Source organism: Phascolarctos cinereus, unplaced genomic scaffold, assembly GCF_003287225.1.
Source record: "Phascolarctos cinereus isolate Bilbo 61053 unplaced genomic scaffold, phaCin_HiC Scaffold_4;HRSCAF=312, whole genome shotgun sequence".
Taxonomy (NCBI): Eukaryota; Metazoa; Chordata; class Mammalia; order Diprotodontia; family Phascolarctidae; genus Phascolarctos; species Phascolarctos cinereus.
In genome coordinates, this window is record NW_027555847.1 from 705,650,756 (window position 1) to 705,675,472 (window position 24,717).

A 24,717-nucleotide genomic window follows, 5' to 3' on the forward strand; every position below is an offset into this window, starting at 1 on the left:
TTTCTTTCCCATTGCCTAGCGTGCCATAAACATAGATTCATAGGCTGAGAGGTGGAAGGACTTTAAAGACCATTTAATACGCCCGCCCCCACCCCCATTTCACTGACAAGGAAACTAAAACCCTGAAAATCAGTGTCACAGTTCTCTAGGTGGAGAGCTGGAAGAGGACTTTAGCGCTTATGGAATACAACCCCCTCATTCATTCGAAAAGGAAACTGAAGTATATAGAGGTGACTTGGTCAGGATCCCACAGCCCAAAAGTCTGAGGGGAGCATTTGAACCCAGGTCTTTCCGATTCCAAGTTTATTATGCTGTCCATCACAACATGAATAACGTTTGCTGGACTGATCCAGGATAATTCCCAGTAGTATTTGAGGAAACTGGGAAGCAGTGAGGGGGTGTCTGTCCAGTGCCTCTGCGCCTAGCTCAGTCCCCGCACACAGTAGGAGCTCGATAAACGCAGCTTGACTGACTGACGCGGCCACCCCTTCATCCCTCGCCCTCCACCCCCCGGCAGCGCGCACACAAAGCCCCGCCCCTTGCCCTCCTGGACTGACAGCCGGGCAGTCTGGGTCCCAGCTGGGTCAGACTGCGGGAACGCGCTGGGAGGAGGGAAGGGGGCAGGGCCGCGCATGCGCCCCGAGACCACCCGGAACCCAAGGACCGAGGCGTCGGTTTCCGGCTCCGATGGCGGACCTTTGTCCTTGAAGGACAGTTCCGGAGAAGACCGAGGAAGACGCCGGCGCTGGGCTGGGGGGAGAGGGTCCGGCCTCGGGGGGCGGCAGGGACGTGGGTGGGGCTCCCCGTGGGGGCGAGCGGAGCTGGGGCGAGGGAGGGAGGTGGGACCGGACAGGCTCGGGGGCGCATCCCCTCTTTGGGGTCTTGGGGGAGGGGCCCCATTTGGAGGTAAATGGAAATCCTTTAAATTGGGGGTGAATGGGGGCCTCCCTTTTATCTTCGGTAGGACCCCTTGTTTTTGGGGTGAGGGTTCATTTCCTCTGATCTTGGGGTAAAGGGATTCCCTTCCTGTGGTTTCAAGGTGAGGGGTCCCCCTTGATCTCAGCGTGACAGCTTCCCTCTTGATCTTGGGGTGAGGGTCTCCTTTATCTTGGGATATATAGTCCTTGATCTCAGTGATGGTTCCCCTAGTTTTGGGGGTGAGGAGTCCTGATCGTGGGGCTCACTCCCTTCAATTAGGGGGTGAATCTCCCTTGATCTCGGCGTGAGGGGTTCTTTTGATTGCAGTGTTAGTTCCTCTTTTGATCTCTGGGTGAGGGGTCCTCCTTGATCCCACAATGAGCACCCCTCTTGATTTGGGGGTGACGGGGTCCTTTTAAATTTCGCTGTGTTCCTTTCTTGATCTTGGGGTGAGGAACAGGGTCCCACTTTATCTTGATGAGGGTTCCCCTTTATTTCGGGCACAGATTTCTTCTATCTCAGGGTGATAGTCTCTCTGATCTTGGGGTAAGGGTCCCCTTTATCTCGGGGTGTCTCCCTTTATCTCCAGGTGAGAGTCCCCTTGATATTGGAATGACGGTTCCCCTTTAAGGGTAAAGGGTCCTCCATCTTGAAGGAAGGTCCCCTTTATCTCGGGGTGAGGGTCTCCCATTATCTTGACAGAGGGTCCTCCTTATCTCAGGCTACAGGCTACCCTTTATCTTGACAGAGGGTCTCCCTGATTTCGGGGTGAGGGTCCCCGTTATCTCGGGGTGCAGGATCCCCTTGATCTTGACAGAGGGTTCCTCTGATATCGGGGTGAGGGCGCCCCTGTCGCGGTGAGAGGGGGGCTGGGGCCGCGCCCCCCATGGCCGAGGCCGGCCTGGACGAGTTCCGCCGCCGCTGGCGGGAGGAGCTGGCCCTCCGAGAGGGGCCGGCCAAGAGGCGGCGGCGGAGCGGAGAGGGGCCGGCGGGGGCGGCCCGGGAGCCCGAGCCGGTGTCGCAGTGGGGCAGCTGCGGGGCCGTGCGGGCCGCCCCCGGGGGTGCCCCAGCCCAGCCGCCCCGGGCTGCTCAGGGCTACTTCGAACTGGCCAAGAGCCTCCTGGAGGGCGGGGAGTGCCCGCTGGCCCCGCCCCCGCCCCGGACCGCCGGGGGGCCCTCCTGCCCCAGTGGGGGACGGGTCCCCCAGACCCCCGAGGCCCCGCAGCCCGAGCACCCCGAGAGCGCTGGCGGCGACCGGCTGTTGGAGCAGCTCATCAGAGACCTGGTAGGTGTCTCCGCGTCTCCAGGTTGGCACAGACGGGGCCTGGGTCTGCTTTTAAAACTCCCTCCCCGCGCCCCCGGCCCAATCGGAGTCTGAGAGCTGGCTCCTCCCCCTTCGGCCCCCGCCTCTTCTCCCCTCCAGTTGCTAGACGACCACACTTTTAAATACCGGACTGAGATGCACATTAGAATAAACATGCAGAAGTTTCAGCAAGCTACCTTTACAACAGCTTTATCGATGCGGTTTGCTTGTAGGTCGCATGCATGTGTGGGTGTGCCCATCTCCACACTCATGGAGCCTCACCCAAAAAAACAGTGCAGCAAAAGCCACCCGCACAACTGCCTCACAGAAGGTGACATGCTACCTGTAGCTACCCCGCCTCCCGCAACAAAAGAGGAGATTCCCCCCCACCCCCATTTTCGGTTGTTCAGTTACAGTTTACTGGCCTTTGAGCTGTTGGAGTCATTGTGTCTATTGCTTTCCTAGTTTTGTCTTAATGCGTTGAGGGCCTGTCACCTAGTCGGCGCTCTGTAAATGTTTATTGAATTATTGTTTATTGATGTGTTTCTCACATTTCTTCCTATTCATTTTTTAGGGCACAATAATCCATTACATTCATGTACCATCATTTAACTCTGCCCTAGTCATTAGGTACCCCCTTTGTTTCCAGTTCTTTGCTACCACCCAAAGTCACATTATGGATATTTGGTTTTATAGAGCTTTTCTTTCTGTTTTTGATGGCCTTCAAGTATATGCCTGTTGCTGGGATCTCTAGATCAAAGGGTGTAGGACATTTTAGTCACTGGAAAGCTAAAGGTTGTGCAGCTACTATGTGGAAACCTCCATTAAAGATGTGGGTTTTAAATCAGACCTGACTGTTAACACTAGCTTTGTGACTTGAGCTGTATGTCATTTAACCTCCTTTTCTTCATCTGTATAATGGAGATAATAATACAATTGTACATTTGTACAAGGTATAGCTTTGGGTGTGGGGGATACAAAATGAAGAACAGAAAGGAATTTAGCACTCTTATTCTACTTGTAATTATTCATCTCACAGGATAAAATGGTATATGTATACTAAATGCTTTTCAAACCTTAAAGCACCATTTATTTTATTTTTTAAATTAAAAGTTTTTATTGACATCTTTTGTCTTTTATATCTCTGTAGTTTTCCAGTGTCTCACCCTTCTCCCCCCCCCGAGCCATCCCATATAATAAATATTATTTTAATGACAAAAAAAGAAAGAAAGAAAAGAGGAAAAAATAAGCACAATAGATCAATACTTTTGGAAAAAGTCCACAAACAACCCTGCAATGTGCAATATGTGGGGACCTCCCACCTCTGTGGATCCCCAGTGTCTCTTCTTTTGAGCCTTGCTTGTTCTTTCTAATTTGCTTTTGACCGTTTGGGTTTGTGGTTGTTCTTTCCATTTTAATTATCGCAAATGGTTGTGTATATTGTTTTCTTGAATCTGCTGATGTCACTCTGCATCAGTTCATATAGATCTTTTCATGCTTCTCTGTATTCATCTCATTTATCACTTCTTACAACACAGTAATATTCCATTACACTCATGTACTGATTTGTTTAGCGATTCCTCAGTTGAAGGACATCTCTTTGTCTCCAATTCTTTACTATCACAAAAAGTGATTTTATAAATATTTTGGTGTTATGGGGATGGAGACTTAATTCTTGTCAATGCCCTGCTTGAAGTTTAAGACCATTAATGGAATCTCTAGGTCAAAGTATATAGACATGTTAGACACTGTATTTGCATAATTCCAAGTGGCTTTTAAAATGACATTTAAATGGCAGTGATGATGATAATGATGACCCAGAGTTCTTGAATGCTTTGCTTTTGGAGTACGAACTGTGGGAAGTCCAACTGGACCAAACAGGTTTTGTGTTTAGTGATCACTGTGTTTGTTGGAGGATTGTTGTAGCTGAGGTCAGATCCTTAACCAGAAGGTTCGCCATGAGGTTGATAGGATTTTGGCCATGATAGCATAGGAGGGAGGCAGTTAGAGCAGTGAAAGAACATGGGATTTGGAGTCAGGGTCCTGGGTTTTAATCCTGACTCTGCACTTATGACTTAAGTGAGCTTGGGGAAGTCATTTAACTTTTCTGGCCATCATTTTCTTCATCCTTAACACAAGAAGGTCAAACTAGATGAGCTCTCAAAAGGCTCCACTAAGTCTAAACCTGTGGTATGTGGCACAGAGGAAAGACTCTGGGCCAGGAGTCAGGAAGACCTGAGCGCAAAGCCAGCCTCAGACACTTCCTGGCTATGGGACCCTGGGCAAGTTTGTCCCAGTTGGTTAACAAGCATTTATTAATCACCTGCTATGTGCCAGCACTTCAGCTGGGGATACAAAGAAAGATAAAAGACAACCTCTGCCCTCAAGGAGCTCACAATCTGATGTGGTAGACAACATGCAAACAACTATGTTTAAACAAGACAGATACAAAGTAAATTTTAAAAGGCACTAGCATTAAAGAGAGTTGGGAAAGGCTTCCTGTGGAAGATGAGATTTTAGCTGAGACTTGAAGGAAGCCAGAGAAGTTAGGAGGCCGAGGTGAGGAGGGAGAGAATCCCAGGCGAGAGAGACAGCAAGTGCTAATACCTCAGCTCTCTCATCTGTAAAATGGGGATAGCACCTACTGCCTGAGTTGTTATGAGGATCAAATGAGATATTCGTAAAACGCTTTGCAAACCTTAAAACACTAAATGAGTGTTGCCTATAATAGAGGACGGAGCGGTTGCTGTCTGCTTTAGTAGTAAAAGAACCCATGTTGCTGAATTCCTATAATGTAGACTCTTTCAGGCCAAGGACTATTTTGTCTTTGTATCACCAGCACCTAACCCTGTGCCTGGCATCTGGGAGGCACTTAATAAAATTCTTGTTGACACTTGGCCCCAAATAAACAATAGGAGAAAATACTGCCCCTTCCCTTTTTTTTTCAGAAGTAGGGGACAACAGATGTGGAATGCTGCACATAAATTTAGACTTATGGATGTTGGTTGGTTTTGCTGAACTATTTTTTTTCTTCCTCCTTCTTCTTTAGGCTCTTTGGGAAGAGATGAGAAGAGGGGTACAGTGGGCAGTGTACCCAGGTGATATAAAAGTAGAGGCTATTTAAATAAGTAAAATGCTTGTTGAGTGAATGAGTTTTTCCATGCATCTGAGGTAATGGGGACATAGTGATGAAGTAGGGTAGTCCTTGTTCTGAAAAAACTTACAATCTAATTATAGGGAAATTATTTGTGGACACATATGACTAATTCAGAGCAGACTGTGATGAGTCAGAGGTACCGTCTAGAAAAAGTCCTCAGAGATTTAGGACTGAAATTCCCCTGAAATTGTCAGGTTACTCAAAGGAGCTGTCCTTTAGTGGAGAAATTGATTCTGGGGCATGCCTAACTGTGGTCTATGTAGTAAACACTGCAGTGGTTAATATCCAATATTTACAACTTATTAGTTCTATTTACCCAAGGCTTCGGAATCTTCAATAGTGCCACTCTAAATGGAAATGTAACTCTTATCTTAGAGGAATGTTGTTATGGCTTAGAGATGACACTGGACCTGTTTGATTTCTTCAACTTGGATAATGATGTTAAGAGGTCTTACTTCTTTCTCTCTGTTTTCTCTACCACAGAATCCTTATTTGAGCCATTTATGAAGTATAATTTATTTTATTCTTAAAACTGAAACTACTTATTCCCTTTTGGGTCTATGTAGAAATATCAGTAATGTTGATTCTGGTGAAATAATGAAAGGGAATTGATCCCCTTTACAACTCAGTTGTGCGAATGTAAAAAGTCCTTTCTCCAAAGTGCACTGGTTTTCTTTTAGCAATTGTTGTTAAGTCATTTCAGTCATGTAAAACTCTCCCTGACCCCATTTGGAGTTTTCTTGGCAAAGATACCAGAGGGGTTTGCTATTTCCTTCTCCAGCTCATTTTATAGATGAGGAAACTGAGGCAAACAGGGTTAGGTGACTTGCCCAGGATCAAGAAGCTAGTAAGTGTCTGAGGCTGCATTTGAACTTAGGACCTCCTGACTCCGGCCGGGCACTCTATCCACTGTGCCACCTACCTGCCCTTTTTTTGTAGTTGAAGCACACTAATTTTGGTTGTATTATGTTATTTTAAAATATATTCTCTTCCAGTATAAAGTTTCCACTAGAGATGGAATTGCTAACATGGAAAAAAATAATTAAACTGTCTTTTGATCTTTTATTTTTCCACCCTTGGGGAGCACATGCAGATCTTTGTAACTTAAGAGCTTTGTCTTCATAGAGTGTAGTGTTGACTGGGAAGAGCTATGTATTTAAAGAGTGGCAGGGCCTTGATAGCCAACTGCAATTCGGTGGAAATGAAAGCTCAGCAGTGACTTCCTTTGAGTCTTATCTCTGCCCATGAAGCTTTTAATCATAGCAGTTGGAAATCATCTCATCTTAGATGGTGAGTTAGGAATATACTAAGTGATCAATTGATCTTCTTCTTCGTATTTAGTTACTCAGATGCAGAGAAGACAGTCACACTCCTGGGCAGGATGCCACTGGTAGCAGGTGCCTTCCTTCTTTGCCCCTTTTCTGTTCTTTCTCCATCCTCACCTGGTCATGTTGGGGCAAACCTCAACAGAGCTACAGTCCTTCTCCCTCTCTGTTGGGATGAATTCTGCCTGCATTTCCCCTCCTTCGTTTTAGGCCAGTCAGTGTGGAAAACAATGAACAAATGAAATTGTTTATTATCATTATCGAAGTGTTTGTGCTAGGAGGGATCTTAGAGATAGATCATTTAGTCAAGTTCTCATTATAAGGTGAGGAAACAGAAACCCTGAGTGGTTCTGTGATTAGCTCAAAGGTTGCACCTAGTGCACCACAACACTCATATTTGTACTCTATATCATCCAAAGTTCTTGTCATTAATAGAATCTCAAAATTATATTTGAATGTGAATTGTTGCTACACGTGCTATCAAAGGCCCTACAACCCACCCATAGGTTTATTCACGTCCTAAAAATGTATGACATTCAATAAAAACCTGCTTATATGTGGGGACTGATCTTTCCCAACCATCAGTATCATACAGAAATTTACAGTTAGCATTTTAGAGCCTGGCAAGGTATTTTATTCCAGTTTATAAACAGTTTTCAATATCAGCCACTGATAATACTTGAAAATATCTGTAGTAGTAGAGCATTTCATCAAGCATATTTATGATTGCAGATGAGAAAGTTAATTTAATGGTCATCTTTTTTTCATTCCTGAGATAGAAATAAATTATTTCCCTAACTTGCACATTTTAGACATTTAGATATCAGCTACAGGTCTGGGTAGTGTAAAATATAAAAAAAAAAACAAAAATAAATCAGTTACAGGTCTGGGTAGTGTAAAATATAAAAAAAAAACCAAAAATAAATCAATGCTGAAACAAGAAATTAACTCTCCTGTGATAACTTCTGTCCTACATGCAGATTTTGCCTAACTCAAATGTCACCCTCTCCATAAAGCTTTTCTGTACTTCTCTGCTCCACAGGGATTTTTCTTTCCTCTGTACTCAAAGCATGTAATGTTTATACTGCTTGTTTGACAGTCACATACAGGCAGTTCCTGTGCTTAGGACTTGATGTGTAAGTGAGTCACTTTGGCCCTTCCCAATACCATACTGTTTTTCTCCAAAGCCCTAGCTACAGCTGCCTCTGCTACTAGTGCAAGCTAGTGTCTTGGAAGCCATTGCCCTTTCCCTGTAGAACTCCTGCTTCCCTAGAAATCCTAGCCCATTCTAGTCCTCCTTATCTACCTCCTAGTGAGACCACATCCCACTCTCATCAGTTCCGGTGGAAGCAGTTGTGAAATGAACCCCTGAATTTTCTTTGCCCCCCCCCCCGGGACCCTTACTAGACTTGAGCTCAACCCTTTTCAGGTGCCACCTCTCTACTCTTTCCTCTCCTCTAAGCTCTCCTCTCACTCTAGGAGCTTCCTGCTAGAGGAAGGTTGATTGTTTGGGATGATAAAGTGTGTATATCTTTTATAAGCATGTGAGAGTTTTTGTGTCTTGGAAGCAATATTATTATGGTAAGGGAAAATGTGTTTCTGGCACCTCCAGGTAGAAATGGGAAAACGTTTCTTTCTAGAAAGTGTGCAGTAGTGGTGATTAGGTTCTACAGTGCCACCATTTGTCTGTATTATGAGTTAAATAGGCTTTGATGGGCTAGCTTCAAAACCTAACTCCTCTTTTTATAACATTATTTCAGTGGGAAAGTGAGTTCCAATCTGCAAAGTTTGGTAAGGGAAATATATTCATAATTGGAGATTGCCTACGTTGCCCTATAGTCCTCTTTAATTTTTGATGTGTGGTCTTGCTCACCTAAATTGTAAATTTCTGGAAATTAGGAACCACTCAGTCAAGAAGTATTTATTAGGAATAATGTCTTATTCTTTTTCTGTATTGCTCATAGCATCTAGCTCAGTGCTGAGCACATAGTAAGGACTCTGTGTGTACTTGTTGAATGAATGAATTTGGTTTCAATTAGGTGGTGCAGTAGACCTTGGACTTGGAGGAAGACTGAATTTAAATCCAGCTTCAGATACTTACTGGCTTTGTGACTCTAGGCAAGTTCCTTTGCTTTCTTAGCTTCAGTTTCCACATTTGGAAAATAGGGATTATCAATCAATATTTATTAAGTGCCTACTGTGTGTCAGGCACTGTGCTAAGTATTGGATAATGGTAATACCCACCTCACAGTGTTGTTGGGAGAATCTAATGAGATAAGATGTGGTGCCATATAAATGCTAATTAGCTATTTCTTTGAAATAAATCTGTAGGTGGTGTGATAGAAATATGTAGAAACTTAATTTTGACAGTTTCAGACTTTTGCTCTCCTATTGTTTTTCAGCAGCACTCAAGAGGAGGGCTTTGGGGAGGCTAGCTTCATCCATTACATTTGATTGTACTAGCTTGTGCTTACTTAGCTTTTGCCAGTAGTGAAAGTAATCAAGATAAACTGCTTTAGAAAGAAGAAGCTTTTAGTCACATAGTATTTTATTGTAATTGCATGAACATTTTTTGATCATAGTTATAGTTACTTTTCTCTCAAAAAAAACACTTAGGGAAATTTTCTTTTGTCCTGTTTTCCCTGAAGGTTTACATTGGAGAAGAAATTAAGAAGAAAGTCAATTTCCTTACTTCTGACTGATTTGGCTCTTACTAATTATCCCTTTTTAAAAAAAATGAGGAGGCAGATTAAATTTCTGACAGTAAGGCACAAAACTAATCCATTTACAGAATTAGTATTACATTAGCACATAGGAGTGCAACTCTCTCTCCCTGGGGATGTATCTATTTGCAATTTCCACCAAGCCTTTTGGAATAAGGCCAGTAGACTTTGGGAAAATTGAGTACTGAGTGACTTTGAAGTAACAAAGTAACATTACCCTTTTGTGTTTTTGGCTTGACCTACCTATGCAGTAGAGACTGAGGAGGCTTCTATACCTTTAAATACAAATATAAATAGGTTTGATTTAAGAAAAGAATAAATATATGAGCAATTGGACAAAAAAAAATTCCTCTTTCGCCATCAACAGGAAACATTTGGTATATGTGCCACTGAAAGAGTGTTTTCCTTAAGTTTGAAGAAATCTTCTTGGTCTGATGAGCCCCTATAACTTTGATAATTCTTAATGTAATAGGATGATAATGATAGCTGATATTTCCATAGGTCTGCTCAGTGCTTTGCATACTTTAGCTCAGTTGGTCTTCCCAGTAGTCCTGGGAGGGAGAGCCTATAGGTATTATTATCATCTTCATTTTCTAGATGAAGAAACTGAGGCCCAGAGTGTTTAAGTGACTTTTGGAGGCAGGATCCAAATCTAAGTCTCTCCTGACTCCCAGGTCAAATACTCTTTTCATCACACCATACTTCCACATATGCCTTGGAGAGATTAATTAGTATTATTCCTCAAAAGTATTGGGGTCACTAATATTTTATAGGGTGACCGTTTCACCAAATGGCTGTACCTAATAGCTATATAGTCCTCCCTTTTTGGAGATATATACATACATACATACATACATACATACATACATACATATATATATATACACATACATACATACATACATACATATATATACACACATACATACATACATACATACATACATACATACATACACATATATATTTATTTATCTCTGTCTGTTTAAACGTAGCTCTCTGAAGCCACCAAGATGTATAAGACTGCCATCATTGTAGTTTACTTTGTAGTCGGGAGCGCAGCCCTGTTGTGGGAAGGAGTTCTCCTTATCTTTTTTTCAGATTGGTCCATCTGTGGCTGAGGGAGGGTTCTGGCAGGGCAGAGAACCATAAGACTGCACAAAATTAGCTCATGCAGCACCTCTCCCTTCCCCTCCATCATTGGGCTTTATACATTGTAGGCACTATAATATTTTTCAGATTATTATTATATCATCTTCTCATTGTTTTCTGTGGAATTCAGATAGAAACAGTCTTGGCACTAGTCACTCTCCCAGTCTTATTCTTTCATATTTAATTTTCCACGGACAATTTCACAAATGGATAAAATAGTTGCTTTTGTAGTTGAATATTAGTATGAAGTAAGCTCCTCTTCTGTAGGCTCACTGAAAACATCCCTAGTAGAATTCCAGTAGTGCACAGGTCAACATGGTGCAGTGAAATCCACGAACACATTCTTGAGTTATTGTTTTTATGATTAATATTCATTTATGTAGTGCTTTCAGTTTCACACAGGGCTATATGCGCATTATCTCATTTGAATTGAATTTTGGATTACTCAAAATTAGTGACAGAAGCCCTCCTATCTCCTCTTCCAGTATAGGAATCTGTTTTGCCTTTATTAGAATCAGAAAAGATTTTACTTTTTGGAAAGAGAGGAGGACAAAGGAGATACTGAACCTTCAATGGAAGGGTTACCTGTTGCAATGACTGGTCTGGTTCCTTTACTGGTCTGTCTCAGGCTCTGTCCCAGGCTCTGGTACCAGTCCATACCCTCAGCAGGGGGAATATAAGAACCCATGGATTTATAACCCAATGGCTTGATGTCAGATAAGCCTGTTGCTAGTCTCATTTTGACCTTGTGTCCTAGCTCCAATACCAAGGTTCTTTTCTTATTTCTTCTGATCAAGTGTTTCTACCCCAGTTTTCAAAGTCGCTGTCTTATTGCTTCACCCTTTCCCACAAGATTGAGGCTTCCCTGCATGGTACCCCAGTTTTTCCGAATTGAGGCCCTGCCTTATTCTCCTCAGGCTTCACAGGGTTTGGAGTTTTATACTTGAATCCCATTCCCGTAGCTCAGTCTCTGTTTTTTGTTTGCTTCCCCCCAACCATCATCGCCTGTATACACTCCTGCTTTCTGAGAAACCTACCTACTGCTCTCCTGAGACCTCCCTGATACCAAGCAGCTGCCTTTCTGTGCCTTTTTCTGCTATCGAGCGATCCTGATATTATCTATCTCCATTTGTTCAGAATTCTTCCTTTTGCCCATTACTAGGATTTTCCTAGAATGCCTCCCCAATCCCCAAGAGGATGGCCTGGGAATCTGAGGCCTATTCACGTAATCAGTGCATTTGAATTTGAGAGTTGGGAGAGATTTCAGGAGCCATCCAATCTAACCCCTAGCCATATAAGAATCCTCACTAAAGCATATCCAACAAGTGGTCATTCAGCCTCTGCTTGCAGACCTCTGGTGAGGAATAGCCATCACCTCCCGAGGCAGCCCAGCCCACCTTGCGACAGCTGTCATTGGTGGGAAGATTTCCTGACAAACCTAAATTTCCTTCATTGTCTGCTCTGTGCCATTGCCAGCTAAGCTCCTGGGTCCTGCTGTTGGTTTATGGTTATCATAGATCATGGCATAGATCAGAGGGAGAAGGAAGTCAACCGGAGGGATCCTCCTGTTTAATCCATCATTTTATGTACTGTGTCCAGGCAGGCACTGTGTAAGCATTGAGGGTAAAATGAAGAAGCTGTAACAGTCCATGTCCTCAAGGAGCATTTTAATGATGACAACATGGACATTTATAGATAGATAAAAAATATGTATGAAGTAAATAATGATATCTAACATTCATATGAAACTTTAAGGTTTGTAAAGCACTTTATATATAAATATGTCCATTATTCCATTGGATAATCCAGGGGAACCTTCAAGCAAAAAGCATTAGCATCTGGCAGGCTGGGAAGGGTCTTTGGTAGAAGGCGGTGCTTGGGCTGAGTGTTGAAGGAAGCCAGGAGTTCTAGGCAGTAGATGTGAAGAGCCAGAGCATTTCAGGAGGAGCAGGTGGGCTGGCTGGCTAGATCACAGCATGAGGAGAGGGGGCTGGAAAAGGGGCAAATAGAGGTGTTTATCTTAAAAGTAATAGGGAGCTACTGTAGTTTGTGGAACAAAGGAGAGAGAGGTGAAGGGGGAGACATGGTCAGACCTAGGCTGTAGGAAAATCACTTTGTCCACTCTGTGGAGGAGGGGTTGGAGTGAAGAGAGCCTTGTGGCTGCTAGACCAAGTAGAAGGCCATTCTATGATTGTCTAGACAGGTGAGAAAGGCCTGAACTGGAGCAGTGGTCTGTATGTGGAGAGAAGAAAACAGAAAGGAGAGATGTGAAGTTGGCCACAATAAAATTTAGTAATAGGATACGTGGGTGAGGGAGTGTGAGGAGCTGAACCCCTGAGGATCTAAACAGATGGCAGTGCTTTCCAAACAGGAGTTCAGAAGGGCAACAGGTCAGGGTGAGGGGGAAGAAGATGATTTCTGCCTTGAACATGTTAAGCCCAGAACCTGTGGGGAGCAAGCCCCTTTGGAATAAACATTTATTAAGGGCCTGATATGTTTTAGGCACAATGCTAAGCACTAGGGATACAAATATGAAAAAAAGAAAGACAGTCCCTGGCCTCAATGAACTTATGATCTAACAGGGGTAGACAAAACAGAGGTGTGGGGAGAGGGGAAGAAAAGGAGGAGGAGAATGGACCCAAAGTGGGGCCTTAGCAGCGAAGTCAGAGATGGCCCAAAGTAGAGCCATTTTCCAGAATGGGATGTGCTGAGCCGAGCTCCTTCCTTGAGTGAGGGTTTGGAGTTCATGGCCCCACCCGTCCTCACCAATCCTACAGGCAGAGGGCGCTGGTGGGATCTTACAGGATGATGAGGTTATCCTGGGGCTTGGTGGGGAACTTGGTCAGAGAAATCCCAAAGCAGTGAGTGCAGCCAGGTGAGAGATGAGGACTTTGGGAGTAGATTCTCTGAAAGAAGGCACCAGCAAGGCCTGACATTCCTGAGAGAGGGGAGAGCAAGACCAGGCTTATTTAGGAGGAGGGTGGTGGACTTCTTCAGCACGTGCCCTGGTTGTGTAATGAGAAGAAATATTTAACACTCTTAATCCTTTCTTAACCCTGAGTTAGAGTGGAGAACCTTGGTGATGTGCTAGCCAATCCTAGTGCTTAAGGAAAAACAGAAATGGGTTTCCCTTCAGGTCCTCTAGTAGGACTGACCCGCTGCTGTTCACTTGGTGTTTTTCCCCAGAGGCCTGTTCCAGCCTTAGTAGTAACTCACAGACTTTATGTTTATTTCCTGACACATTTTCCTCTCTCACACATGGACCCCTTTGGAATTGTTTTCTGACTCCCTCGGAGGCTAATAAAACATAGTTGGAGAAACACTGCTTTTCATGAAGGGCTTCCTATTATTTTTGGTCAAGGCCCTCCTTTTGCACGTGAACTTTTGCAGGTACATTCTTTTCTCTTCTTGTACACCCAAGTGCTTCTCTGTCACTACAGTATCTCTCATCCTTTCTACCCCACAAATTACATCAAATCTTTCTCCTTTCTTACCTGGCTACATCTTCTGGCCTCCCATTCTCTACTGTAGCTGAATCTTATTCTTTCCAGCCTCCCTGGATACTGTTTCCCCTCCTGCACTTGGTGATCCAGCCAAACTGTCCTGCTCTCATTTCCATGTATACGACTCTCCTTCTTTTGTTTCCATGTCTTTGCACTGGTGGTCCCACATGGCTCAGACTCCTACATGAACTGGAACATTTCCAGGGATTCTCCAGACTTAAGTTTGAGGAAGTTCAAAACATTTTTTTAAAGTTCACTTTTAAAAAAATACATTTTTAATTATTTTGTTAAACATTTCCCAATTAACATGTAAAAAATCTTAATCATTTTTAAAAAAAATTTTAAGTTCCCAATTCTCTCCCTCCCTTCTGCTCCTCCATCATCCTTGAGAAGGCAAGCAATTTGATATCGATTATACATGTGAAGTAATGCAAAACATATTTCCATATTAGCAGGATTGCAAAGGAAAACACAAACAAAATAAAAATAAAGAGAGTAAGAACGTTCTCTGTTTGGAGGTGGATGGCATTTTTCATCACGTGTCCTTTGGAATTGCCTGGATCACTGTCTTGATCAGAGTGGCCAAGTCTTTCCCAGTTGACCATCCTTACACCTTACTGTTGCCGTGTACAGTTCTTCTGGTAGAGCCATAATTTCTTTAGAAGCTGAGACTCTGTTTGAAGCCTAGAGCCACTCAGCAAATAAGGATGTATTCTTTGGAATGGTGAATTAGTGATTGGTCTGTTGTGATGATAAACCACCGAAGTCAGCCATAGCTGCTTAAGATTGTGTTTTATTAAGTACATACCTGCTGGTGGAATGCGGAGCGTGATTTTTGCCCGGTATAAAATTAAACGAGGCCGGTGCATGTGTAAGAGAGCACAGGATCTATTTTTCTTTTTGTTGTGACACTTCGGTTTCTCTTTGTATGCAGGCACTTCATGACAGCCTTTTCTCTCAAATCAAGCCCGTTACCTCATCTCTAATTGCTTAACTAAAGACAAGCAAGCTCTAATTTCTCGGCATTAATAAATGACACAGTAGAAGAAATGCTTTGTTTGCATTGGCCCACTCAGGTTAACCAGTGTAATCCCCTGAGTGCATTAGGAAACTCTGCTCTTCTAGCAGCAAAGGGAAGATGGTATTTACCTCAATTAAGAGTTGCATTTTATTTATTTACTTTTTATTCCTCTTCACAACCCTGCTCTTTTTTTTTTCCTAATGAAAACACTTAGTGAATTAGATCAGGCTTTCTCAGTGTGTGGGTCTCACCCTCCAAGTTGGGGGTAGCAGCAGTTGTCTTGGAAGCCAGAGCTGTTTCTCGCTCCTGGATGCCTGGATTCTGAGGCCTCTTTTCTTTGCCACTGGCTTGCTCCAGCCTTTGTAGAAACAGGAAGCACCCCCTTGAAGTGGGTGAAGCTTTGCACAGATTCCTGCCGTGCTCCCTAGCTTGTAATGTGGGAACCTGTTTTTGCCTTTTTGAAGCATTGTGGAATCTGGTCTCTAAGATTCTAGAAGGGCACGGTGGGGTTGGCCAGGGGGCTCCCTGAGGGGTCAGGGATCTGAAAAAGGTTGCTAAGCCCTGAATTAGTTGCATGCTTCTGATCTGTGGAATGGCAAGAATTTGTCTCTTCACTTAGAAAACAGCACAACTCTATTATTTCTGCCTAGGAATGGATGCCTGGTAATTACCTGGACGCTAATTATGAGCTGTTTTCATACTGTGGAATGTGAAGCTTATGTTCAGTGATTTTATTTTGTTCTTTTCAGAATGAAATCAACGAGATCCCCTTCTTTGACATCCAGCTACCTTATGAGCTGGCATTAAAGATATTTCAGTATCTGGGCAGGACTGAACTGGGAAGGTGTGCTCAGGTAAGTCCTACCTATCTGATGTCGTTTTTTTTCCAGTCACAGGGATTAGCAACAGGTATCCGAATAATTTCGGTTTTATGTCAGCGTTCTGCTTAACCACAAATAGGTTTTATTTAATAATATTTTTTCTGAACAGAATTAAAAATTTATGGAATTAATGAATCTTTGTGAATGCATTTGAAGAAATAACACCCTCCACACTTTGAAGAATTTGGGTGTTTTGCACTACCCCTTTGTCAATTTAATTCAATAAACACTTATTAAGTGCCTACTGGGGCAGCTAGGTGGCAGAATGGATAGAGTGCTGGGCCTGGAGTCAGGAAGACTCATCTTCCTGTGTTCAAATCCGGCCTCAGACACTTACTAGCAGGGTGACCCTGGGCAAGTCACTTCACCCTATTTGCCTCAGTTCCTCATCTGTAAAATGAGCTGGAGAAGGAAATGGCAAACCACTGCAGCATGTCTGCCAAGAAGACCCCAAATGGAGCCATGAAGAGCCAGACATGACTGAACAACGACAACAAAGTGCCTACTGTGCTTCGTACTCACCATATTGTCAGTCTCACCATGATGAGCTGCTGCCATCTCAGATACTTGGCTCCCTTTGTTACAGGGAGAAAATACATGACAGGGATCACTATTCTGCAAGGTTCAGTCACTTGTGCTATTGATGTGCTAACAGTCTCTACTGGAGAGATGCCTGCCAATAGTTAAATGAACGATGATGTTGGGAGCAAAAATAGCACTGGCACAGGATTATTTTTTTAAAATCTCGGTCAGGCAGTCTGTTGACTAACTACCCACAGACTCTGGAAGGAATCTCCCATCGCCAAGCAAGGATTAGACATTTCCATAGTATGTGTTATTTCCTTCTCCCATTCTATGGTACTGTAATTGTTCACGTATTCTCAGAAAAAGATGTTAGAAAGAGTATAGTTTAAATAATAGAGAGTTATGTACAAAAACCAAAGGAATATGAAATTAAAAATACTGAGAGGGATTTGCAACTTTAGTGAAATTCTCAGAGCTTTATTGATCACGGCTTCTGCCCTGATTGTACGTTGGAAACAATTTTGCAAGTTTCAGGGATCATCCCAGATGCAGACATGAATTTCTTCTGTAGTACCCCAAAAGTGCTTGAAGAGCTCTAGGGAAGGGATGCTTCTGATCTCTCAGACGAACAACCAGTTCCTTTTTTCTGGATGGCTCAGGGACTGCTTAGGGGCCAGGTTTTCTCTCTCTTGTGTGATGTTATTTTACCAGAGGTGACATAATTAATAGAGGACTGACCTTGGAGCCAGGAAGACCCTGGTTAAGACCCTTTCCTCTGACACACTCCAGCTCTGTGGCTCTAAAGTCAGACACACACACCACTTAGTGAAATATTAAGCAAAATAACTAAAAATACAATAGAACATTTTTTGTTTGGTCATGTCTGACTCCTTGTGACCTCATTTGGGGTTTTCTTGGCTCCTTCTCCAGCTCATTTTACAGATGAGGAGATTGAGGCAAACAAGGTCAAGTGACTTGTCCAGGGTCACACAGCTAAGAAAATATCTGAGGCTGAAACTGAACCCTGTTCTTCCTGACTCCAGGCCTGGCACTCTATCCACGGTGTTACTGTGTGGTGTTCTAAGTCCATATGCCACCAGCAGGGATCCTTATGTATGGTTTAATGGCCTTGTTTCTATTTGAGTTTGACACCACTGTTCTAAGCAACTCTCAAAGAATCTAAGATGCAGAGAAGCTGCTGACCTGCATTGGTAGAGGGAGTTTCCTCACCTGGGAGTTCCCTATCCCAGTGAAATCACAGGTCCAGTTCCCATACCTGTCCTGTCCCTTTATTTTAGTACACTCTTATTTTTAACATTTTAATGGGAAGTTATGATGTTTAAAATATGAATTTGAGAAGGCTTACTGTGTTCCAAAAGGTCTTTTCTTTTTAAACATTGGGTTGGATTTTTTAATTTGTATTGAATCAGTACAGATTTTTTTGTAGCAAAATAGGCGGCCTCTGAAGACCCTTCCAGCTCTAGATCTGAGATCCCATGAAGAACACATCTTCAGTATATGATGAAGATGGATTAGAAAAGAAGATTCATTCAATAGAAATTTACTTTATGGAAATTCTGTTGAAACCTCTCTTTTCCATTTATCAAGGGAAACCCGTATTGACTTTCATTCTCATTGGGCTTTTGATTTGTTAGAGTCTAACTTTACATATTGGCTCTATTCCCTAAGGCTGAAAATAAAAGTGTAGCTAGATGGGTCCGATTGCTGGATTTCAGCTGGGGTCCTATTAGTTGTAATCTTGGGATAGGCTTTAATAGATGCTTTATAAAAAGTCAGCATTAGAAGATAAAATCTTTCTCTTGATAGGGAACTGCTGTTTAAGAAATCATTTCTTTGAGCATTGCTTTCTGCTCTCCTGCTTTGTAGAGAGAGGGCCATGTGGCTTTCACATCTGCTGCTGCTTCTCTCGTCCAAAGAGTTTATCAGTTACAGATATCATCTTGTAGAAAAAGACATCCCCCTTTCTAGAGGACAGGGCTGCGTTTCAGGGTAGATTGGTTATGCTGGTGAGATTATTCTGCAGGTGTGAACAAGCTAATTTACAACACAGTAGTCCAATTGTCTACCAGAAATCCTCCCCCTTTGGTCAGTTGGATTTACTTCTTCCCCCCCCCCCAGTCTGGTTTAGAGAGAGTATGTATAAGAATTGGAAAATGTTCTTGAGTATAGCTCTTGAATAATGTGCAGTGCCCCAGGTGGCCAGGATTTTGTGAGGCTTTCAGAGTAAATGCCTACCAAAGGCTTGTAGTTTATACACAGAATTGGCTTACTTTTTGAATGTTAAAATGAAAGGTGAAGTAATAAAAATAAATGGCATTTTCATTTTTTCTCATGGTGTTTTTGTTTTTGAAACAAGAAAAAAACCCTTCTGTCGAATGGAATGTCCTGCTGCTTTATATTTTTATTGTAGAAGTCCTTTTTTTTAAATGAAGGTAGGTCCCTTGGGATTTTAATGAAATTGAGCCAGTTTTGTTGAATTGGCATTGTAAACTATATGAGTGCCCTTGGAGAAAACCTGTTTGCTTAGCTCTTTATGCCAAATTTGTAACTAGCAGTAAAGTAGCCTGATTGTGTGGGCCTTTGGAAATTCAAGTGTGCCGAAAATTAAGTAGTTGGAGAAATCCTTTTCCTTTGATTTTGGTCTCCCCTGTTCTCTCCTCTGTTTCTGCTTTATTGGGTTTTATAAGCTAGGGTCTTAGCATTTTCTACTAGCTTATGATCTATGTGAGTCCTAGATGTTTCACTCCTGAGGCCTTGGCTTTCTCTAGTTGAGGGCTTAGTGGTCTCTAAGGGAATTGTGCTCTGTTGAAGGGAAGATTTGGTATTGAAAAATCCACTCAAACAATCTCCCTGTTTGTAGGAGAATAGATGAATTTGCCAACCCTTTAAATTTCTCCATTAGATTATGTATCATTTGTGTTACTCATTTATTTAGGGCTTAAAGGATGTCATACTTGGTTGACTATTTAAAAAAATAGCAACAGAATAACAAAGTTCATTCATCACACCTTTATGAAACACCTACTATGTGCAGATATACTTTGCTAAGCTCTATGGGAGATACAAAAAGATAAATAAGACCTCGTGGCATCTGCCTTTAAGGAGCTCTGGGTCTGGTAGGGGGAGATAAGGCACATATCTATTTAGTCGATCAGCAAGCAGTTATTAAATGCCAGGCATCGTGCTGGGGGGCTCATAGAAAAATGAACTACAGTGTGACTGTGGAATTGTCATTTAGATGGTTTTCACTGTGTATGAAAAATTTGAATGTTAGGTTAGCGGTTAGAATGTCAGGCAGAGCTGTGGAGGGTGATTTTCAGGTGTATGTCGCCATTATCCACTTACATAAATTGCAGGTGTCAGGACTTCTGTTGGTAACCACACCTGCATTAGCACCTGCGAGGTAGTCTTAAACTGTGTCTGAAAATGATATGTTAAATGTCTGGGTCCACCTTTGTGTATGAGAGAATTTCATTTCTTTGGGCTTAGCAGAAAGGAACAATAAAGAAAATTAATGGATGTTACAGAAATTACAGGATTCAGCGGTTGCTGATAGAATTGAAGAGCAGGAGATAAATGATATCAAGATAAATAAGCTGTTAGGTTTGTGATGTTGAGATGTTGCTGTTTCTCTTGACAGAAAAGGCTAAAACGTGAGCCTCTTTGGAGCCTGCTTATTGAAATCCTCAAATTAAGGAAAAGCATGAAAATCATATTGAGGTCCTGCTTGTCTTAGAATGTCCTGTGCACATAGCCATAGGCAGGTAGGACCTAGAGGGGATGAGGCCTCTATCAGTACTTAACTGAAACCACTAATCTCAACAGAGAGCTGGGGGAGGGAGGGTGGGGAGGTTTCGGGACCCCTGGAGCTGACCTTGAACTGCCTGAGTTCTAATCGCACCCCTCTTTCTGGAGATGCGAGTGGACCTACTTAAAAACATCCTCCTCTTCTGGGGACAGCCCAAGTGAGCAGGAGTGGGTTACACATGACCTTTGCCGCCCTCATCGGGATTGAGCTTGAGTCTGACAGCTTCCCCGGCTTGGCCTCAGCAAGCAGACTTTGCATGGGAGCGTTGGTAAACACGTAACTAGAACTTCTGTTTTCTGCTTGCTGGGCCTCCTCACCCCAACTCAGGCAGAGCTAATCAAGCTGATCTGGAGCCAAGGGCTGTTTTTTTAACACAGCAGCTCACAGTGGGGTTGTAAAGTGAAATGCTGGAGACATTTTTATTAGAGACTTCTTGCAGCTGAGGCTCGCTCAGTGGGGCTTTTACAGGGGAGTGTCGTGCCAGTTCTGGTGCATTAAAGAAAGGTCAGGTTAGGCCCTTTGGAAAATTTAAGCTTGTAAACTGGCTGGATTTAATATAATTTGATTTTTAGAAATCACAAAATAAGATAGATTTCTTTGTGGAGAGGGAGTTTTTTAAACATTTGTGAAAGCTTTAGAACAATCTGCATTTTTTCTTTTCCTTTTCCTTAATTGCTTTAAAAAAACCTTCAAGATGTATTTATTTTCTTAAAAGTTTTTTTCCCTGTTCCTGTCCAGTTTATTAAAGAAGTAGGCAGCATTTTTATATTTGCAAGACCAATCTTATCATTATCTGGGAGTTGAGTACTCCTAAAATGCTGGAGATTCTCAGGGGCTTACCTAACAAAAACAGGCCTTTTGCCCAGCTTTCTCCCAACACAGCCATAAAGTCTGCTTCCTGCTGAGCACGCAAGCCTTCTGTCCCTCTCAGCACCAACGCAGTGATAGGCACTCGGTAAATGCTTGCTACCTGGCCCCTCACTGGAATTGAATCCTAGAAACATGCATTGATCAGGGCAGACCCGTACTGGAAGAAGGAACACTGAGAGGAGGGAAGAGAGGGTCAGTAATCCCATTGTACTTTTCCCTGGGCAGGCCACATTGGAAATGTTATATTCGCATTTGAAGTGTTAGGATAGCACATTTGAGAAGGACATTCAGGATGGTGAGGGGACCAGCGACTATGCCAAGCATCAGCTGGAGGAATTAGGAATGTGGGTAGGGGGTGGGGAGACATAGCTGTCAAGTATTTGAAAATTCAGTGGAAAAGGTCCTAGAACCAAGCCAGTGGTACAAGCCACAGGGGAGTAGATTTCAACTCAAAACAAGGAAAAACTTCCCAATTAGACCTGTCTAAAAATGGAATGGCTGCCTTGGGGGATAATGAGATCCCTATCACTGGAGCTGGAAGTTTACTTGTTGGAAACGTTGTGGACAGTTCATAATTAGAGCATGAGTTAAATTAGACTGAACCTAATTCTGACTCTAAGATTCTGTTTTCTCTGAGGGCCCTTCTAATTCCATGAGTTTCTTTACAACAATTATTTGATCTTTGGAGGCAACTAAGTCTTAAACCTGTCTGCCAGGTTTGGCAGTTTAGGTCAAGAAAGTGATGTAAGTAGCCTCAGTATCCTCGTCTGACTTCTTCTGCCTTTTGTGTCTGTGTATCTTCATGCATCACACATATGTATGTGTATGTCTGTGTTCAGAGTCTGTCTTTAAAACCCAAAGCCTTCTTTTGCAGGCCCTGTGCAGAAGCTTGTCTTAGTTCTACCTTAGTTCTACCTTCTATCTGTACCCATATTCATACATAAAGTGATTTTTTGGGTCTTCTTCATATGTCCTTTATTTTTATTTGTGTATTTATAATAGTCAAAATGACTTAGTTACTCAAAGTTGTTCTTAAAACAATATCCCTGTTACCATATGCAGTATTCTCTTGGTTCTGCTCATTTTGCTCTTTATCATTTTGTGCAAGTCTTTCAATGCCTTTCTAAAGTCAAGGAGCTCATCAATTCTTATAGCACAGCAGAATTCCGTCACAATCATACACCACAACTTATTTGGCCTTTTCCAGATTGATGGACATCCCTGCAATTTCCAGTACTTTGCCGCCACAAAGAGAGCTGCTATAAACATCCCATTCACATTCAGTTATAATTACTTTTTGTGAATTTCCTTCCATCTTATTTTTACTCACTATTTTCTTTCTCAGCCTCTCTTTTTACCCTGTTACCTTATCTTCTCCCCCACCCACCTGTCTAAGAGTCTCCCATCCCCCCCCCCACACCCCCCAAAATCCCCCCACACACATTTAAAAAAATGGAAATTTGATAAACTGGAAGACTTTCAGGTATTTGTAACAAAAAGACCAGAACTCATACAGCATTTTTAAAAAAGTAGCTCAAGTGTCCTGTTTATTACAGAAGCTAGGATATGGAAACTGAGTCAACATTTGCCCTTGATTGACATTGCTTTGACATACATTTGGATGCCTCAGATGTTGTAATTCCCTTTGTACGTTAATTTAACTTTTTTGTGTTTAGCAAGTAGATTGCCAGTCAAAATATTTGAAACTGAGAGAGAAATAGGAGTGTTTGCATCTTGACTTTCCTGTGCCTTGTTGGGTTTCACCCTGTATCTGTTGTCACAGTGTAGGCCATGGCTTGGTGCCACATATACCATTTCAACAAAAATCTCTTTTCAAACAAAATGTTTCCAAGCCCCAGTTAATGGTTTGCTTTTTTCACGTACAATTTGATGCAATAAAACTTCAGGATGACAAAGGAATTTTTAGGAGTTACTTGGAGTTCATCGTAACAGGTGCCAAGTGGTGTGGATGGATTCCATCTCGCATCATCACTTACTAATAATAACGAACATTTATGTGGCACATTAAGGTTTGCAGAGCTCTTTAGGAATCATCTCTTTTAATCCTCAACTGTCTCATCAGGTAGGTACCATCAGTATTTCATCCCCATCATACAGATGGGGAAACAGGCTTCTATTTGAGCCTAAATACAACAGAGCTAATGAGTGACTAAAGCATGCTTCAAACTCAGGTCTTTCTGATGTCAAGTCTAGCCTTCTTCCTTCTAGACCACATTAGAGGGAGTATGGCAGGGAAAATCCCGTTGGCCACTAAGGGGCACCACAGTGCACAGTGTTGGGGAGGCAGAGGGTAGTGCTGGAGGTAGGAGAAGCTGAGTTCGAATACAGCTTCAGACACTAGCTGTGTGACCCTGGGCAAGTCCTGTCACCTCTGCCTCAGTTTCCTTACTTATAAAATGGGGATAATAACAATATTTACCTGTCGGGGCTCCTTTGAGGATCAAATGAGACAGTATTTGTAAAGTGGTAGGCACTTAAAATCTTGTTTCCTATTCCCACCCCCCTCCCTTTACTTGGAGTCAGGAGACCTTGATTCAAATCCCACTTTGGACACATTCTGGCCATGTAACCCTGGGAAAGGCACAGAACCTCTCTGAATCCCAGTTTCCCCTTCTGTAAAATGGGCTTAATAATGCTGTGTCACTTCCCTCATGCAATTGTTGGGAGGAAAGTGCTTTGTGGAACTTTAAGTGCTAAAGAAATGTAAAGTAATATTGTTATCCCGCACACATTCTTACCCTATCAAATCTTTTGAGACTTGTAGGACAGGTATGATTATTCCTACTCTCTAAGTGAGGAAATTTAGACACAGAAATGCTAGAGTCTTGGAATTTTTAAGCTACAAAGGACATTAGAGATGATCTAATCCAAATCCCTCATTTTTAGAGATATGGAAACAGAGGGCCACCAAGAGCGGTTAAGTGATTTGCCCAATTTAGTTGAAGAAAGAGCTGAGACTAAAGACTTTTCCTCATCTAGTCATTTTCTCACTATACTACCTTGTCTTCTGATAATGCATTGACTTTTATATAGTAGTCAGTCAGCTAGCATTTAACAGGAGCCTACTCTGTGCCAGGCACTCTTGCTGTCAAGGAGCTCACAGTCTGATGGAATACAGAGCCCACAAACAACTGTGTACAGATAAGACAGAGACAAAATGAACCAGAGACAACCTCTCAGGGAAAGAGCCCTGGTAAGGGCTTCTTGGAGAAGGTGCACCAGAGCAGAGACTTGAAGGAAGCCTGGCAGCAGAAGGAGAAGAATGTTCCAGGGCCGGGGGCCTATGTATATATATATAGGCTTACCTTGTTTTATTGTGCTTTATCGAATTTCACAGATACTGCTTTTTTTTTTTTTAACAAATTGAAGATTTGTGGCAACCCTGCGTCAAGCAATTCTATCAGCACCGTTTTCTAACACCTTCTAACTCACATCATCTGTCTGTGTCACATTTTGGTAATTCTTGAAATATTTCAAACTTTTTCATCA

At 42.6% G+C, this 24,717-nt stretch overlaps 1 protein-coding gene across 2 annotated transcripts in view; it reads left to right on the forward strand.

Moving 5' to 3' along the window:
- The first annotated feature begins 839 nt into the window (after positions 1–839).
- The window catches only part of FBXW8 (F-box and WD repeat domain containing 8), a 113,886-nt gene continuing 90,008 nt past the window's right edge, over positions 840–24,717 (forward strand). The window contains exons 1-2 of one of the 2 annotated variants that reach the window (XM_021007944.2): positions 840–2,203; positions 15,852–15,956. In XM_021007944.2, coding sequence (XP_020863603.1) covers positions 1,805–2,203; positions 15,852–15,956 — 504 coding nt within the window. In that variant the 5' untranslated portion in view covers positions 840–1,804. The remainder of the gene's footprint in view (positions 2,204–15,851; positions 15,957–24,717) is intronic. The other variant, XM_021007945.2, reaches the window with a different exon arrangement.